Source organism: Oncorhynchus clarkii, chromosome 30 (assembly GCF_045791955.1).
Source record: "Oncorhynchus clarkii lewisi isolate Uvic-CL-2024 chromosome 30, UVic_Ocla_1.0, whole genome shotgun sequence".
Lineage (NCBI taxonomy): Eukaryota > Metazoa > Chordata > Actinopteri > Salmoniformes > Salmonidae > Oncorhynchus > Oncorhynchus clarkii.
In genome coordinates this window covers 8,511,056-8,529,749 of record NC_092176.1, presented here as the reverse complement: position 1 = coordinate 8,529,749, position 18,694 = coordinate 8,511,056, and the positions used below count along the sequence as shown (strand labels likewise).

At 47.6% G+C, this 18,694-nt stretch overlaps 1 protein-coding gene across 10 annotated transcripts in view; it reads left to right on the top strand.

The window, feature by feature from the left end:
* The window catches only part of LOC139389852 (intermembrane lipid transfer protein VPS13A-like), a 58,755-nt gene that overhangs the window by 9,326 nt on the left and 30,735 nt on the right, over positions 1–18,694 (top strand). For 5 of the 10 annotated variants that reach the window (XM_071136834.1, XM_071136830.1, XM_071136839.1 and 2 more), the window contains exons 16-43: positions 490–584; positions 714–856; positions 1,231–1,432; positions 1,594–1,708; positions 1,997–2,133; positions 2,453–2,585; positions 2,802–2,919; positions 3,035–3,179; positions 3,381–3,465; positions 3,585–3,763; positions 3,920–4,076; positions 4,636–4,715; positions 4,828–4,887; positions 5,019–5,214; positions 5,554–5,670; positions 5,989–6,092; positions 6,248–6,415; positions 6,600–6,907; positions 7,164–7,311; positions 7,769–7,943; positions 8,036–8,160; positions 8,276–8,445; positions 13,534–13,775; positions 13,902–14,224; positions 14,409–14,771; positions 15,012–15,113; positions 15,293–15,445; positions 17,139–17,400. In XM_071136834.1, the coding sequence (XP_070992935.1) occupies positions 490–584; positions 714–856; positions 1,231–1,432; positions 1,594–1,708; positions 1,997–2,133; positions 2,453–2,585; positions 2,802–2,919; positions 3,035–3,179; positions 3,381–3,465; positions 3,585–3,763; positions 3,920–4,076; positions 4,636–4,715; positions 4,828–4,887; positions 5,019–5,214; positions 5,554–5,670; positions 5,989–6,092; positions 6,248–6,415; positions 6,600–6,907; positions 7,164–7,311; positions 7,769–7,943; positions 8,036–8,160; positions 8,276–8,445; positions 13,534–13,775; positions 13,902–14,224; positions 14,409–14,771; positions 15,012–15,113; positions 15,293–15,445; positions 17,139–17,400 (4,605 nt within the window). The remainder of the gene's footprint in view (positions 1–489; positions 585–713; positions 857–1,230; positions 1,433–1,593; positions 1,709–1,996; positions 2,134–2,452; positions 2,586–2,801; positions 2,920–3,034; positions 3,180–3,380; positions 3,466–3,584; positions 3,764–3,919; positions 4,077–4,635; positions 4,716–4,827; positions 4,888–5,018; positions 5,215–5,553; positions 5,671–5,988; positions 6,093–6,247; positions 6,416–6,599; positions 6,908–7,163; positions 7,312–7,768; positions 7,944–8,035; positions 8,161–8,275; positions 8,446–13,533; positions 13,776–13,901; positions 14,225–14,408; positions 14,772–15,011; positions 15,114–15,292; positions 15,446–17,138; positions 17,401–18,694) is intronic. The other 5 variants (XM_071136835.1, XM_071136832.1, XM_071136840.1 and 2 more) reach the window with 3 other exon arrangements.

The following is an 18,694-nucleotide window of genomic DNA, read 5'->3' as shown; positions in this document are numbered from 1 at the left end:
GAACACTGGACAAAAATAATTCCAATTGGGCATTTAACCTGTCCTGTGCCACCCTTATGAAGTATTGAATCACGTTGATGACAAGGTTCTCAAGATGATGGTTTTGGACCAAAGGTGTTCATGTATGTCTGTTGCGTTTCCACCGGCATCTCTCGCATCATTTATTTTACAGACACAAAAGGAGAGCGTGAACAAATGATCTGTCGGCATTTTCTGAACTTCCTGTTTCTATCACAGGTGTCGTGATTATACTTTTTTTTCTTCTCCGTACGATATGACTTCACTCGCATATAAAATGTGGATGGGAATGTGGTTGACTTTGATTTAACCGTGCACTTGGAACCGCATTTTGCACTCTTCCTTTTTGTGAAGTTGATTTGAAGTAATCTGGATAAGGTCCTCCTGATGTTTTAATGCTGCTATTGTAAATCATAAGACACATTTCCACATCGCATGGAGAATTACTTTTTTTTTTTTTTCCCTCCTCAGCTTTCGACGAGCTTATGACTTCTGCTGAGAAGGCCAAACTCTACACCGCCATCGGCTACAGTGAGATCGCTGTCAATCATAACCTGCCAAAGAACGTGAGTTGCGACCTGTATATTCCCACACACTGTAGGGCTGTATCACAATCCCTGCCGTCCTCCAAAAGAGAGGGAGATAATCCAGGACACGGTTCAGTCTCCCTTTTCTCTCTGGTCTTGTTTGTGCAGTTTGAGGATATGAAGATTAATTTCCACATGGAGAGGATGTCTGTCTCAATGAAAGACAACAAGGACCAGAATGAAATCCTCAAACTCACAGTTGAAGATCTGAAATCCATGCTGACCCAGAGGCCCGGAGCACAAGCCATTAAGTAAGTACAGTATGCCCTCTGGGGTGTGTTCCCAAAGGTGAAACATTCAGAACGTTGCAGATAGATATTAATAGACCTGACATGATGCCCAATTCTACTTGACATACCGGTAACGTTTAACGCTTCTGAAAAAACCCTGTATTTAAATACTTTCCCCTTCCTTCTCTGCTCTGTTTTAGTGCCTTATCAATGGGATGCACTATAGTTGGCATTTAATTTTTGATTTTTTTTGTGCCACCATTTTGCGATTCTCAGTTTGTCTATATTTTCTCTCTGCGTTTCCCTCTTTCTTCCACCCTCTCTCTCTCTACCTCGGTCTCAACTCTCTCCCCACTTCTTTCTGCCCTTGGTTCTGATGCGGTTTTTCCTCTCAGGCTGTCGGCCCAGCTCAGTCTGTTTGAGGTGACAGGACTAGCCAGTAACCGGCCGGCACCCACATTGCTGTCGTCAAGGAAGGCTGCCACGGTAACGGGGACGCCCTTGTTGGACATCCTGTTTGAGACCAACCCTCTGGATGAGAGCGCTGATCAGCGGCTCCGCGTCGAGTCCCAGCCTCTGGAGATCATCTATGATGCTGTGAGTGTGTTTGTTTGTGCGTTTTTGTGTGTGTGTCCTGTGTACATAATTGTATTCCTGTTGTTCCTCGGTTCAATCAGGCATGTTAGAACAAAAGTCTGCACCACCTGTTTTTGTGTGAGTGTGTAACAACATGGATACCTGTCTCCCTCTCCGGGCAGGTGACGGTAAACAGCATGTCTGCGTTCTTCTCGCCGCCTGATGACCTCCAGCTGGACGATCTGACCAACGCCACTCTCATGAAGCTGGAGCAGTTCCGAGACCGCACCTCCACAGGTCAGAGCCCCGCCTCTAGCTCTGACTGACAGGCCACACTCGCACTCCTGGCCTGTCACAAGAAACCACGGCACTGATAGATTTTTTTTACGTGTGCCGCAGACCCAAACAGAGATCTATTCTAATTTGACTTTCTATGGACATTTTACTCTGAATCATCAGACAGGATACAAGCCTTTGACCTCAACCTCCACCCCATACTTCCTCCTGGCACGCCTCCCTCCCGTTTCGTATCCATATGTAAGAACATGTTGAAGTATGCCCTCCGTTCTATGTCGTTGTCTGCAGGACTGATGTACGTGATTGAGACCCAGAAGGTTCTGGATCTGAACGTCAACCTCATGGCCTCCTACGTAATCGTTCCCCAAACCGGCTTCTACGACTCCACCCAGAACCTCATGCTATTGGACCTGGGCCACTTCAAGGTAAGTCACTTCAACGTGCTCAGTGCGAGTGGTTGGTTTGGACTTGAGTGATTTGAGAGACGATGTATGGAGAAGTTGAGAATTATGATCCAACACACTTTGTCTTTTTTCTTCTTCTTGTGAGTCACTAAATTCACCTTGAAAATGTTACAGTAGAGGTAACACACTAACAGTTGTCTTCAACACAATTTGACCACAGAGAAGGATCCACTTGCCTGACTGTTTTAATTGACTTGCCCCAGGCAACCGTTAATGTCAATCCCTGCCTAATGAACAGGACTCTTCACCCAGGTGTTATGGCATTGTCTTGTGTTATCAGGTGTCTAGTCTGAGCAGAGAGGGGCTGCCACAGCTCTCTGTAGGGAGAAGTACTATAGAGGACATTATGTCCCGGGCCTACGACAGCTTCGACGTCCAGCTCAGCAGCCTTCAGTTCCTCTACAGCAAACCAGGTACGCACGCCGACGGACGCAGGCACACACACGCAAACTCGCGTATGGAGACACACACACACACACACACACTTATCTGAAAGTTTGCTGCCCAAATTGTAATGTGACGCAACTACGCATGAAATACCTTTTGTGTAGCTTATTGTGTCCTTGCGTTTGGTGATTAGGTAGACTATAAATGAGGCTTAATGGCGCCAGTGGCTGTTGTGTGTTTAGATGGGGACTGGAAGAAAGCCCGTAAGCTGAGGCAGTCGGCCCTCCACATCCTGGAGCCTGTCGACGTCAAGGTGGTGTTCAGCAGAGCCATGGTGGTCACAGATTCCCGCATGCCCAAGTAAGAGGGAAAGGTGGGGGTGCGGGTTGGTGTGATGGACAGTCAGCCACTGTGTAATGGTGTTTGTCAAATAGCCGGTCAGATGAATGATAGGAATAAAGTGTGTGTGTGTCAGGTTTAAAATCTCCGGGGAGCTGCCCCTCCTGTCTCTGAGGATCTCTGATGATAAGGTGCGGGGCGTGCTGGAGCTGATCGACAGCATCCCGCTGCCAGAGAGCAGGCCGGCCCCGCGCAGCACCAACGCTCACTCAACATCCAAGGTGCTAACTCTACTGGGCCTCTCTATCTCTGCCTGTCTGTAGGTCGACTCTGTCTGTAGGTCGACTCTGTCTGTAGGTCGACTCTGTCTGTAGGTCGACTCTGTCTGTAGGTCGACTCTGTGTGTTGTGTTTGTGTGTAGATAGACAAGCCAATAGAAATCTATGTGCGGTGTGTAATCTCTGCTTGTGTTCATGACGCAGGCTTTAAAGCAGTCATACACCCCTCAGCTAACCCCCAGGAAACCAACCATGGCTGAACTGCGCAACTCCCTAATATGGGAATCAGGTGAGAGACATGTGCACACACACACACACACACACACACAGCCCTGTTCACATTACAAATGGATTATGTACTTTAATACGCATACACACAGTGTGGCAATTACGCGTGTGTGTGTGCAGGCTCAGAGGAGGACCTGTTCTACGATGCTCCCAGCTCTCCTATAGGAGACCGTCCGTTCTTCCCTGACAACATGCCCAGCCCCTTGCAGCGCTCCGACTCAGTCAAGAGGAGAGGTCTGGTCAAGAAAGACCCCAAGAAGAACATGACCGAGTTCCTCATGACGTTTGAGATCAGCAAAGTATGGTTAAAACTCATCTACATCAGTGTGTGTGAGAGAGAGAGTACCTAAACACTTCATTTAGTTGCGTTCTCGTTCTCTGATTGCTAGTATAGGAGCTCGTATGTGTGCGTGCATGAATTTCAACCTCCTCTCCCTTCTTCTTCTGCTGTCTAGCTATCCGTTCAGCTGTGTCGTCTCTCTGGAGGCGAGGAGCTCACAGTGTTGCACCTGGACATCGAGGGGCTGGGCACCGAGCTGAAGCTACGTACCTTCGACATGACATCCTACACGTTCCTACGAGAGATCTGCCTGGAGTGCCCCGAGTACATGGGTCAGTGAGGGATTGGCTGGTAGAGCTGTCAACTGAGGCAGAAGTTCACAATCGGGGGAAAATATTTGTGATCTAATTTTGGACACATTGAAGTAAATATGTAAATGTCGAAGTGAGCGGAAGGTAGTTCAAACTTGAATGTGTCTGTTTTCTGGAGATGCTCTTGAAATGCTGTTTGAAACCAGCTCTATTCAATTGGTTTTCAAATGAACTTCATTTCGCTGTCAGCATTCAAAGGCGCTGTTCTAGTAACGTTTGTTCGCAAGCCATTCTAGTTGCGTCTTTAGATCACCCCTCTTTCTATGCTTTTTACATAGATGTTCATCTCTGGCACCTGGTGCTCTCAGAACTGTGTTTTTCCTGCGATTACATTTTTTTGAAACACTAGCAGGACCGTCTTGTGTACCTTGCTGCGCTTGGACTGTGAAGACATTTTGTGTATATATACCTATCACACGATTAAACATTGTTATATGTTGTTGGTAGTTGTATGTGCGTGGCATGTCTGCAGACGTGCGTATGTGTGATATACTTTCCCTGGTTTTGTAAACTGTTTCAGATTCAGAGGAGAAGAAAGTGCACCTGATCACCACTCTAGACAACACAGAGGATGACCTCCTCACATTGGAGTACACTAAGGTACACACACACACAGTGAACACTTCCAACAGTCAACACTGTCGTCTTGCATTCTTCATCCAATGTAGATTTAACAGTAGAGCAGGTCTAATAGCATCAGTGTCTCTTTCAGGCTGATAAGAATGGGCCAGAATTCAAGTCTGAGTACAAGAACACTGAACAATCAGTTAAGGTAATGTCTTGCAATACAGTACAGTACAACTGTGTTAACCCGCAGTTGGAATTTCAACATCTCACTTCTCTGCCTAGTTGTATAAGTGTGGGTTCATAGTGAAGGTGGTATGTCTGTGTGTGACGTCTCAGGTGAACTTCTCGTCTCTGGACATACACCTGCACACGGAGGCTCTGCTCAATGCCATGAACTTCCTGATCAGTCTCCTCCCACCGACCAAGGAGGTGGCGCCCAGCCAGGAGGAGCTGCCCACCATCCCCGAGGAGGACGAGGGAGAGGGGGAGGAAGGCGAGAAGAAAGAGGGATCGGCTGTGGCAAAAAAAACCTGTAACTATCCGTTTCATGGAACAGGTTCTGCTTACTGAAGCTTAGACTTCTCCGCGTTGTGATATTGATTTACAAATTCATGATTCAAGGTAGTTGAAAGTGGAAGAGACATCGGTTAGGTCATATACTTCCAATATGTTTGTTGCATGTGGAGATATTGAGTAGATGCGTATTCTCCTAATACGTAGATTAGCTAGCTAAACCAGATGTACATTACTATACCATCTTCATGCACCACTTGACATTCGATGTATTCTGATGCACCAACAAAGTCATCTTCATCGATGGTCCTTTGAAGTTTTGACGACATAAAGGTCTCTCTGCCCCCTTTCTCCTTAGCTTCTAAGAAGTCAAAGTTTGAGGATGTGGTGAATTTGCACATCAGAGCCGATCTCAACTGTCTGAAGGTTTTCATCCGAGGCCAGAGCCACAGGATAGCAGAGATCCGCATCGAGGGTAAAGGCCACCTGACACAAGTCCCCGCCTACAACACATGTCCACAACATAAAGTCAGCAGCTACATGCATGACTTATGATGGCCTCTGCATCAAATATCAAAAACATGTGTGTTTGTGTGATGTGTTGAAGGACGTGCGCACACACACACACACAGATTATAATGATACTAGTGCCACCTTGTGGTAGACATATATAAACCACTGATGATCGTGTCTTATTGGCTCTTGTACTGAAACACCTGTCTATGTTCTAGAATTGTCCTACCCCTCCTCCTTCTGTTCTACCTGTTCTCTCTACCTCTGTTCTATGTTCCAGGCCTGGTGTCGGAGGTGCTGATGAGGAAAAAAGCGGTAGAGGTTCTGGCCAACCTGAAGAACATAGTCATCCTGGACTGTGATAAGGAGGCGTTGTACAAGCAGGTAGCCTCGGATACAGGGCGCTTGTTAACATGTTATTTTCCCAGTCGAGGGGGAACATTCCCGAGAAGTTGCGATTTAAGACAAAACAAAAATCATTTTTAGCTTTTTGCTGGTGTGATTCTAATGAGTATTTCGGTACGAATTCTGTGTCCTAGTGTGTGTCCATAGCCGATGAGGAGGTGTTTGCTTTCCGCATGGTGAACCACACTGAAGCCACGGAGGGCGACGCCTATCTAGACATGGGTAAAGTGGACACCAGCGTCACCCTGACGGTGGGCTGCATCCAGGTCATCTTCCTCAACAAGTTTGTCTCCTCCATCATGGTAAGAGACCCGCCTCCATCTTTCTTCATTCCACCTTTCTATCTTCTAACCGATTCCTGTTCTTTGAGAACCGGTACCTTTACTAATACCGGTACAAAAATGCCCCAGAACCTATTGTCCTGAGTGCTATGACGATCCACAAGCACTTTGTCACATGACCTGACTCCTCTTCCTCCTCCCCCAGGCCTTCATCAACAACTTCCAGGTGGCCAAGGAGGCCCTGGCTGAGGTGACGGTGCAGGCAGCGGAGAAGGCAGCCACAGGGGTGATGGAGCTGGCTGAGCGCAGCACCCGCATCTCCCTGGACGTGGACTTCAACGCTCCCGTCGTCTTCCTGCCGCAGTCGTCGTCCTCCGCCAACGTCATCGTGGCCGACCTCGGGATGGTCACGGTCAAGAACCGCTTCGCCATGGTCCCCTCCCAAATGCACGTCAAGATCCCTCCCGTCATGGACACCATGACCGTGGGCCTCAGCGACCTCAAGATGTACAGGTGAGAGAGAGACACACTGGTAGTCAAGTCATTCTGTAGATGTACAAGGGATGGGAGTTAAACGTCATAGATGCGTAGTTGTTTTACAATGAAAGGACTACTTCATTTTTGCACTGGGATGTGAAGTGTTGATTAACTATTGACACGTCTATGTGTTATTTCACGTACTTTTGCATATTTGGTCCATCACCAGATGTGCAGCAAATCAGAACCTGTAACGCTGTGTGTGTGTTTGTTTGTTTGTTTGATTGTCCAGAACCACCTTTGAGGAGGGGAGGTTTCAGGGGGAAATCCAGCTTCTGAAGCCGGTCAACCTGGACCTGTCCATCCAGAGGAACCTGTCAGCCTCCTGGTACCACAGCATCCCCGACATAGAGATCACTGCTCACCTCAAACCAATGAACGTGAGTGTGTGTGTGTGTGTGTGTGTGCCGGAGTGTATGCGTGTGTGTTCGTTAAAGCCAACTCTCAATGAACAAATGTTAGTGTGTGAAATGAAATGTTAGTATGAAATGTTGATCAAATCAAATCAAATTTTATTTGTCACATACACATGGTTAGCAGATGTTAATGCGAGTGTAGCGAAATGCTTGTGCTTCTAGTTCCGACAATGCAGTAATAACAAGTAATCTAACTAACAATTCCAAAACTACTGTCTTGTACACAGTGTAAGGGGATAAAGAATATGTACATAAGGATATATGAATGAGTGATGGTACAGAGCAGCATAGGCAAGATACAGTAGATGGTATCGGGTACAGTATGTACAAATGAGATGAGTATGTAAACAAAGTGGCATAGTATAGTATAAAGTGGCTAGTGCATCAGTGTTACGGTGTGTGTGTGTGTGTGTCTTACTAGCTGATCCTGGGTCAGGATGATATGACGGTGGTGTTGAGGACTCTGAGTGGGAATCTGTCAGAGACGTCAGACTCTGCTTCCCCCCCTCCTCCTCCGCGTACTGTGGACCGCTCCGACACGGCCTCTACCAAAGGCTCACAGGCGTCAGGAGGTACTGGTACTAACCCCACCAGCGGTGAGGACAGCAGTGTGTCAGTCTGGGTTGAATTTGGATGTGTGTTGCTGGGATTGTGCTGTTATTATAATTGTGTTGAACCCTGTCTGTAGGCAACACGGTGGTAACTGCTGCAGTGGTGGAGACCCAGAAGAGCACCAAGCTGAAGAGCACACTCAAACTGGACTTCAAGTTTGACTCCATGACCCTGGTCCTGTACAGCCCCAATGGGACTGAGGTGACTACTGCACCACTACACGCCTTCATAAACACTGCCATTGACCATGTAAAACTCCATCCACTTGGATATTCTTACGCCCACAGACAGAGACGTTTTGGTGTGTGTCTCCAAGGTGCAGGTGTTGGACTCGAGGGATGAGCAGCTGAAGCTGGCTGAGTTCACCCTGGGGACTATCTCTACATCTGTCCACATGTTCTCAGACGGATCTATGAAGGCCTCCGTCAAACTCACAGACTGCCTGCTAGACGACAAAAGATGCAGGGTCAAGAAGATCACTGCCAGGTAGAGGACACACCCACGGTTACCTTGTTACTGCGGGTGTAGCGAAACCATCTGCTAAACACGTGTATGTGACCAATACATTTGATTTGGTACTGAGCCTACTTATACATTCATAAAACCTGGGAGAGATGCCACAGAGTGATGTGTGTGTACTGTGAACATATGATTGTGTGACTTGGTGCTGGCGTTGATGTATGAGGCTCAGTGTGTGTTCTTCAGCGTGGCATCATGTTCATCACAGCTTCACCATCTGTCTACTCACATAGGACTGTCACACAGCTAAGATGAATGGCTTTGGTTAGCAGCCCCATCATAGTCAAAGCAACTAAGGTAATCTCTCACTCCCAGTCCATCAAAACCCACGAGTAAGGATAAAGTTTGTCAATTGTGTTGAGAGAATGGTATCTTTGTATCTGTCGAACAGAAAGTTAGTCTCACTCCTCAATGTAACATAATTGGACTAACGGATTACAAGGTATTTAGTGCACTTATGGTAGGGTTTGTTATTAGTGCTGTCGTGACTTTGATTTAATGTGATGACTGTTATTGGACTGTTATTTATCTTATCAACTATGTTTAATTGTTACTCTATTAAATGAATCATGAAACAATTAATTCATTAGGAGTTTGGGGCACCAAGGGAGAATTTGTTTATAGTTACCATCTCCCGAAATATATATTATGTAGCGATAAGTCACTTAATAATCATTACCTCGTATCAGTCTCATTCTGAATGTCGCAGACTTCTTGAATCCACAAGAACACCAGCCTTTTCTGATTTATTCAGTTCTACACAGATTTGATGTAATGTATTATTGGGTCGACCTAAATAATAACACAGAATACACATACATACTTACATGAGACAAAAGTCCCTAGTGGACTGACCAGATAAGATGGCTTATTACACAAAGATGGAAAAGGGGGTGTGGAAAATAGAGCGATAGGGGGCAGGGACAATTATCGTACATTTGGCAACTTTTCTCACATTAACCATATACCTTGCACATGAGCCGCCGCCCGTTTTGGTAAGAAATGCAATGTATTTACTTGTAGATGTCTATCTGTCAGGGGAATAGCTCGATGGGTGTAAGCCTCTGGCTGTCCACCAGAGGTCACACTGTCCTGTTTTGGTCTCGTAGTAGAGTGTTCAAATAGAACGAAGGTTATGTGTATAACCACAGTTATGTGAGCTATATGGATCACTCCAATATATTGGTATCACTCTGCGACAGAAGGATACATCATGTGTGGATTTACTGATTTACTCCCGTGTATACCTGTGTCACGGCTGGGGTCCGCACCTATATATATACCCCATGGCCGCGACACGTTCTCTACATCATTTCTGAGGCGCTTCTAGCACCGTAGAGGATTGGAGTGATCCATATAGCTCACAACCGTGGTTACATACGTAACCTTCATTATGTTTCACTATATTGGATCGCTCCAATATATTGGTGTACCCGTACCAGATTTAGTCGGTGCTAGAGGGACCTGTCCAGCCAGTGGCGAAGTCCCGGCGCGGGATCGAGACGCAGGGGCCGTCAATGTAGAAGGGGCGGGGTACCGGCACAGTCCCCGGAAGGGGAGGCGATGCCCAGGACTGCTGAACCAACCGTAGAGGGAGGTGCCAAGTTACCCAATAGTACCTAGCAAAAGGTACAAGAGGAAGCCCAGCTGGCCGTAGCACAGATATCAGCGAAGGGCACTCCTCTCAGTAGAGCCCAGGACACAGCCACACCTTGTGTTAAATGTGCCACCACAGATCGCAGCACTGGCCTGCCAGCCAGGCAGTATGCTGTCATAGTTGTGTCCTCGATCCAGTGAGAGAGCCTCTGCTTGATAGCCCAGCAACCAGGACTCTTTCACCATTGCAGTCAAAAAGCTGGTCTGTTGTTCTCACTGACCGTGTCCGCTCCACATAGGCAGCCAGTGCCCGGAGGGAGGCCCAGACTCCCCCGCCACTGCCGCGGGGTCGTAAGCGGACAGGATAAAAGGGATGTTCACATGCCTGTCTGACAGAACCTTCGGGAGGAATGAAGGGTTGGGGTGGAGAGATATACTCCTCCCACCGGGGTCCATCTGGTAGCACTAAGAACTTACTGAAAAAGCATGGAGCCCACCCACCCTCTTCATGGAAGTAATCGTTATCAAGAAAAGCACCTTCATAGAGAGGTGTTTCAGGGAGGCAGACTCCAGCGGTTCGAAAGCTGGCTTTGGCAAAGCTGCCAAGCCCTCATCCATTCAAGACTGCAGGTATTGGAGGACATACTGCACCATGCATGACTCGGGCACAACCTCAATACTAGTGCACCAAGAGCAGAACAACCACCAGCGCAACTGATATGCCGCGGTTGTAGCCGGTCACCTTGCTCTCTGCATGGTGTTCCTTACTCCCTCCTGTAGTCCTAACATGGACCATTGATGCTGTTCAGCGGCTAAGGCGGTGCGGTCTTGAATGCCACAGTGTTTCCCCCGGCCTGAAACAGTAGGTTGGGTCTCAGGGGCAGTTGCCAAGGTGTCCCAGACAACAGGGACAGGAGAAGGCTGAACCATGGTCGTCTTGGCCGGTATGAGGCCACCAGCAGCAGACAATGCTCCTCCATCCTGGTCCTGTCCAGCACAGCCTGGATCAGGGGAAATCGTGAGCCAGAGTATCCAGGCCCAGATGCCCTGGTGGCTCTGACATGGAGTACCACATGGGGCAGTGTGCATTGCTCAGGGAGGCAAACAGGTCCATCTGTGCCCTCCTGAACTTGTCCCACAGGTGCTGCACCACTTGGGAATCCAGTCCCAAGGTGGCGGGCCCTCTATCGAGAGCATATCCGCTGTCACGTTCAGGATGTCAAGGTACGTGCGTTGCACGTAGACACCAGATGTCCCTTAGCCTAGAGAAGGAGCTCCCGTGCTATAAGATTGAGGCAGTGGGACCTCAGTCCACCCTGATGGTTGATGTAAGCCACCACTGTGGTGTTGTCTGTTCCAGTGCAGTGGCTATCCAAGTGAGTAGGCTCCTCATAGCCTCTCGAGCCACTAGCGGCTTCTGATGACCTGGTAGTCCTGTTCACGGTGGTGAACAGTGCCGGCATTGTCCCCTAGAAACAGCTTATCACTGTCCAACAGGGAACAGCTGTCGTCACCATCGAAGCTATCACCCTGACGCAGGGCATGCACCCTCTGTTCAAGGTGGTCCCAGCAGTCTTACTCATGCCCCAGTCCAGGACTGGCAGCAGATGGGTTCTGCCTGCGGTGGCTCCGGCCACGTTTCCAGGGAGGGGTAATGGGCCCAATAGAGGGACTAACAGCTCGCTGCTGCACAACTCCTGAGGGAGGGAGCTCGTCCCCAGCCTGAGCCCGGGCCTGACCGACCCACTCGCGCATGCCCGCCAATCACGTCAGGCGCAGACGTTCTGAGAACACCACACAAAACAGGCATCCAGTAGGGTGCTCCACCGCCCTCTCCGCGTGGAGAGAGCTATGTCGTGAGAGAGCTATGTCGTGACCCGCTTGGAGGTATAGGAACCCGGTGAGGGATAAATTACCCAGTACCTCTGCAAACACAGAGGAAGACCCCTGTGGGAGAAAAACAGGCAGTGGAGCACTCAAGAGGGGCTGACCATGTGGCCAGCTGCAAACAGCCAGTGAGTATACTTCCACGCAAGATATTACACTTACCAGTGACTTACCAAGTGAACTTCAGAACGTTTGTAACTCAAACCATACGGATGTCCACTGAGAAAATGAAAGAGAACGTTTGTCTCGGCCATGGGGTCTATATATAGAGGCGGACCCCAGCCGTGACACAGGTGTACACGGGAGTGAATCTGTAAATCCTCACCTCGGATTAATCCCTCCGCCGCGGAGGGATACCGATATTTTGGAGTGATCCAATATAGTGAAACATAACAGAGACTCTGTCTGAGATGGGATTTTCTTCCTTCCACCTCGTGTCTTTAGTCAAAGTTCTAGATCCCTTTTACATACACAGCTGCAGACTGTCAATGTTTTGGTCTAGTGAGTTTTTATTCACCTTGTGTTGAGTTTGCAACCATTTCAACGTGTGGACCACGGTCTCAGATCTTTTGGTCTGCATTTTAATTCTTAGGGAGTCCTTTTAAGCACTCTGGTCGAAAAGGGCAGTTCCATCACACTGACAAGTTCTTCTGACCTCATTCGGGGTCTGGTTTAGTTAATGTGCAAGGGACATGAGAACTAAAATCACATTCATATCTTAACAAAAAGAGTTTCAGCATTCTTCATATTGTATGGAAACTTAACAGCCGAAGGGGGTTTCCTTCCTAAGTTACAGTATTTGGTTCATACAGTTTTTAATAACATCACAAAATGAAAAGCGATATGACATGATTATTATTTATATCCCCACGGACTATTCTTAATATTCCTACCTTAGAAATATTGTTCCGGTATTTACTTTCTTGGTCATTTATAGCTTTGGCGGCAAATGTTTCCTGGAGGTCAAAGGCATTCCTTTGGGTTGGTACTGGAGAGCAGGAGAGCGTTCTCTGCTTCATAATATTTACAATTGGCGTGAAGTGTCATTTAAAAACGGCACAGCCCCCGCTCTCCTTTCTTGTGCCTTGGATCCCTGACCAGGAGTGCCCCTGCTATCGGGTTTGTTGTTAGTGCCCCTGTTGTTAGTGCCCCTGCTATAGGGTTTGTTGTTAGTGCCCCTGCTATAGGGTTTGTTGTTAGTGCCCCTGCTATAGGGTTTGTTGTTAGTGCCCCTGCTATAGGGTTTGTTGTTAGTGCCCCTGCTATAGGGTTTGTTGTTAGTGCCCCTGCTATAGGGTTTGTTGATAGTTCCCTTGCTGTAGGGTTTGTTGATAGTTCCCTTGCTGTAGGGTTTGTTGATAGATCCCTTGCTGTAGGGTTTGTTGATAGTTCCCTTGCTGTAGGGTTTGTTGATAGTTCCCTTGCTGTAGGGTTTGTTGATAGTTCCCTTGCTGTAGGGTTTGTTGATAGTTCCCTTGCTGTAGGGTTTGTTGATAGTTCCCTTGCTGTAGGGTTTGTTGATAGTTCCCTTGCTGTAGGGTTCATCATGTCCCTCTGGCCTCTGTCTGTCAGGATGATGGCGATGCGTCCGGGCGCTGAGAGGAACGTGATGGTGGAGGTGAACTACAAGCAGGGCCGCGACGGCACCTCTTTGGACACGGTGGTGCAGGACGTGTACCTCTGTGCCAGCATGGAGTTCCTGCTCACTGTGGCCGACATCTTCCTCAAAGCCAGCCAGCAGGGCTTCTCCTCCGCCACCCCCAAGAACAGCAGTAGCACTAAACCCACTGCAGCCGCAGCCTCCAAGGAATCTGGTATGACACATTCAAATTTCACACTTCACATTATTCACCACAAATGTCATGTTTGCACAATGTGAAGTTTTGGATTGGATGCCCAATGTACACGCCCCTGCTTTCCTCTCTGGTTCCGTAACACAGCTCCAGTGGGGGTGGTGGCAAAGTCAGAGATTAATGTTCTGGTGAAGAACCCCGAGATTGTGTTTGTGGCCGACCTGACACGTGCCGACGCCCCGGCCCTGGTCATGACCACGGAGTGTGAGCTGGTGATGAAGAGCGACCTGGACGGTCAGCTGATGACTGCGGTGGTCAAGGACCTGAAGGTGGTGGCCTGCCCCTTCCTGAAGGAGAAGAGGAACAAGGAGACCACTGTGCTGCAGCCCTGCCAAGTGTTCTTCAAGAGCACACAGTCCTCCACCTCCCCGCAGGCCATGGAGGTCTGCATCAACGCACTCACACTCAAGGTAGGCCACGGCCAAAAACAAAACCATCCCTTTAAGACAGGAACCAGCGTCTTAGTACCTGTTAGGAGCATATCATTTTGGTCATTAGACCTTAGTCACCTTTTTCCTGTGTTTTTATTTCTGGCCCAGCTAGCCAAACCAGAGTGATGTGCCTCACGTTCCATTCTCCCTGTGCCCCACCCAGGTGTCGCCCATCATTATCAACACAGTGATTACCATTCAGTCGGTGCTGAGCCCGGCCGGTGCCGAGACACCCCAGTCTGAGCTGGAGAGCCCCGTGCCCCCAGACCTGTGGGAGCGCCGGTCCTGGAGGGACCTCAAGCTGTGGTTCCTGGAGGAGGAGGGTAAAGACGAGGATGCCCAGTCCCTGGTCCCGCTGATTCCCCAGGGCGAGTCCCTGCAGTTGGCCATCAACTCCATCTGCCTGACACTGGAGGCAGGGGTGGGCCACCGCACCGTCCCCATGCTCCTGGCCAAGTCCTCCTTCCACGGTGACGTCAAGAACTGGAGCACCCTCATCAACCTGCACAGCCAGCTCAACCTGGAGGTCAGACACTGCACAGCTCTACACAACCCTTGACACATCTACATGACCTTTACACATCCCTTTACACACACCTCTACACGACCTTTACACAACATCTACATGACCTTTACACAACCACTACACATCCCTCTACACAACCCTTTACACATCTACATGACCTTTACACAACCTCCGTTCAACTAAAACATGGGTTTAGTCAGACTGCATTTAGTGTACAGTAACATTGTGTGGTGTGTTTAGGTTCACTACTTCAACGAGGTGATGGGGGTGTGGGAGCCACTGCTAGAGCCCCTAGAAGACGAGACCCGAGATGGATTCAGACCTTGGACCCTGGGATTAAAGGTGACCCTTGCATACATACATACATACATACATACATACAGTAACTCACTCACTCACTCACTCACTCACTCACTCACTCACTCACTCACACTGTCCCATGTTCCACACACATCCTTCATACGGATAGTGGAAATATCCACCACACACACATAGCGGCTATGCATCCCCCTGAACTGTAGATGAAGAAGAAGCCAGTGAAGTACACAGGTATATCAGAAGAAGTGGACTACAGCATCCCTGACTACAAGACTGTCATCAGCATCAGCAGCAAGGACCAACTTAACATCACCCTCTCCAAGTGTGGACTGGGCATGCTCAGTAACCTGGGAACGGTAAGTCAATGACGTCACACACCAGCACTCTTGTACAGTGCATTTGGAAAGTATTCAGATCCATTGACTTTTTCCACAGTTTGTTACGTTACAGGCTTATTCTAAATCTGCACACAATGCCCCATAATAACAAAGCAGAAACAGGTTTTTCTACATTTTTGCAAATTTATAGAAAAAAACAGAAATCTTTCAGACCCTTTACTCAGTACTTTGTTGAAGCACCTTTGGCAGCGATTACAGCCTCGAGTCTTGGGTATGATGCAAAAGCTTGGCATGCCTGTATTTGGGGAGTTTCTCCCATTCTTCTCTGCAGATCATCTCAAGCTCTGTCAGTTTTCTATGGGGTGTGTCGCTGCACAGCAATTTTCAGGTCTCCAGAGATTAGGTTCAAGTCCAGGCTCTGGCTGGGCCACTCAAGGACATTCGGAGACTTGTCCTGAAGAAACTACTACGTTGTCTTAGCTGTGTGCTTATCAGATGGGATGGCGTATCGCTGAATAATGCTGTGGTAGCCATGCTGGTTCAAGTGTACCTTGAATTCTAAATAAATCACTAACAGTGTAACCAGCAAAGCACCATCACACCACCTCCATGCTTCACGGTGGAAATCACACATGCAGAGATCATCCGTTCACCAACTCTGCGTCTCATAAAGGCACGGCGGTTGGAACCAAAAATCGCAAATTTGGACTCATCAGACCATAGGACAGATTTCCACCAGTCTGATTTCCATTGCTCGTGTTTCCTTGGCCAAGCAAGTCTCTTCTTATTGGTGTCCTTTAGAAGTAGGTTCTTTTCAGCAATTCAACCATGAAGGCCTGATTCACATAGTATTCTCTGAACAGTTGATGTTGAGATGTGTCTGTTACTTGAACTCTGTGAAACATGTCTAAAAGTAATGATGGACTGTCATTTCTCTTTGCTTATTTGAGCAGTTCTTGCCATAATATGGACTTGGTCTTTTACCAAATAGGGATATCTTCTGTATACCATTCCTACCTTGTCACAAGTGATTTGTTCAAATGCATTAAGAAATTCCACAAATTAACTTTTTAACAAGGCACACCTGTTATTTGAAATGCTTTCCAGGTGACTACCTCATGAAGCTGGTTGAGAGAATGCCATGTGTGCAGAGCTGTCAAGGCAAAGGGTGGCAACTTTGAGTAATCTCAAATATAAAATATATATTAATTTAATTTTTTGGGGGGTTACTTCATTATTTCATAGTTTTGATGTCTTCACTATTCTACAATGTAGAAAATAGTGAGAATAAAGAAAAACCCTTGAATGAGTAGGTCTGTCCAAACTTAACTTTTGACTGGTACTGTATGTAAATAAGCTATTTCTGTTTTTTACATTTGCAAACATTTCTAAAAACCTGTTCGCTTTGCCATTATGGGGTATTGTGTGTAGATTGATGAGGATTTTTTAAAATGTAATACATTTTTGAATGAAGCTGTAACGTAACAAAATGTGGAGAAAAAGGTCTGGATACTTTCCGAATGCACTGTATGTTTGTCTATATTGTCTAGCTGAAAAGGGGGCTACTTTTTATATAAGTGGGTTGTTTTTGAGTCGTGATGGAATAGCTTGCCTTGTTGTGTTAAATTGCGCTCTATAAAATGCCTTTTTTTGGGGGGGGGGGGGGACGTGTTTGCATGTGCATGCCTGGGTGTGTTTGTGTGTGTGGCAGGCCTTTGCGGAGGCGGCCAAGCAGGCATCGGATAGTTTCCAGAAGGACGAGGCTCCGTTTGTCGTGAAGAACCGTCTAGGTCTGACTGTGTCGGTGGTGCACAGTGAGCTGTTCAGCCCCCTGGGTCGCGAGGCCACGGCGCGCCGGGTAGAGCTGCAGGACGGAGAGAGCCTCAACATGGACTACCGTCGCACCACCACCCACTCAGACCAGTTCTCTGCCATGACTTCGTTGGTGGCCAAGGACTACTACATACAGCCCAGTAAGCAACACAGTTACAACCCCTACAGAAGTGCAGACCAGCGTCTGTATTCATTGTACTGCAGGTCTAGTTTTTGCTTTTAATATCCTAATGGACAGGAGGAACTTGATCCTCGATCAGCACTCCTGCTCGGAGACGCTTCATACATACATCAGATATCAAACCCTAGGTCCAAAACCCTGTTAGGGTTCTGACCTAATGCCCAGGTATTAGTTTGGGGGGGGGGGGGGGTTTAACCTTGGGATGCAAACTAGTCACCTTTTCGGCGAAATTCGCCGTTTTGAATCCAAAATACAGTGCCTTGCGAAAGTATTCAGCCCCCTTGAACTTTGTGACCTTTTGCCACATTTCAGGCTTCAAACATAAAGATATAAAACTGTATTTTTTTGTGAAGAATCATCAACAAGTGGGACACAATCATGAAGTGGAACGACATTTATTGGATATTTCAAACTTTTTTAACAAATCAAAAACTGAAAAATTGGGCGTGCAAAATTATTCAGCCCCCTTAAGTTAATACTTTGTAGCGCCACCTTTTGCTGCGATTACAGCTGTAAGTCGCTTGGGGTATGTCTCTATCAGTTTTGCACATCGAGAGACTGACATTTTTTCCCATTCCTCCTTGCAAAACAGCTCGAGCTCAGTGAGGTTGGATGGAGAGCATTTGTGAACAGCAGTTTTCAGTTCTTTCCACAGATTCTCGATTGGATTCAGGTCTGGACTTTGACTTGGCCATTCTAACACCTGGATATGTTTATTTTTGAACCATTCCATTGTAGATTTTGCTTTATGTTTTGGATCATTGTCTTGTTGGAAGACATCTCCGTCCCAGTCTCAGGTCTTTTGCAGACTCCATCAGGTTTTCTTCCAGAATGGTCCTGTATTTGGCTCCATCCATCTTCCCATCAATTTTAACCATCTTCCCTGTACCTGCTGAAGAAAAGCAGGCCCAAACCATGATGCTGCCACCACCATGTTTGACAGTGGGGATGGTGTGTTCAGCTGTGTTGCTTTTACGCCAAACATAACGTTTTAAATTGTTGCCAAAAAGTTCAATTTTGGTTTCATCTGACCAGAGCACCTTCTTCCACATGTTTGGTGTGTCTCCCAGGTGGCTTGTGGCAAACTTTAAACAACACTTTTTATGGATATCTTTAAGAAATGGCTTTCTTCTTGCCACTCTTCCATAAAGGCCAGATTTGTGCAATATACGACTGATTGTTGTCCTATGGACAGAGTCTCCCACCTCAGCTGTAGATCTCTGCAGTTCATCCAGAGTGATCATGGGCCTCTT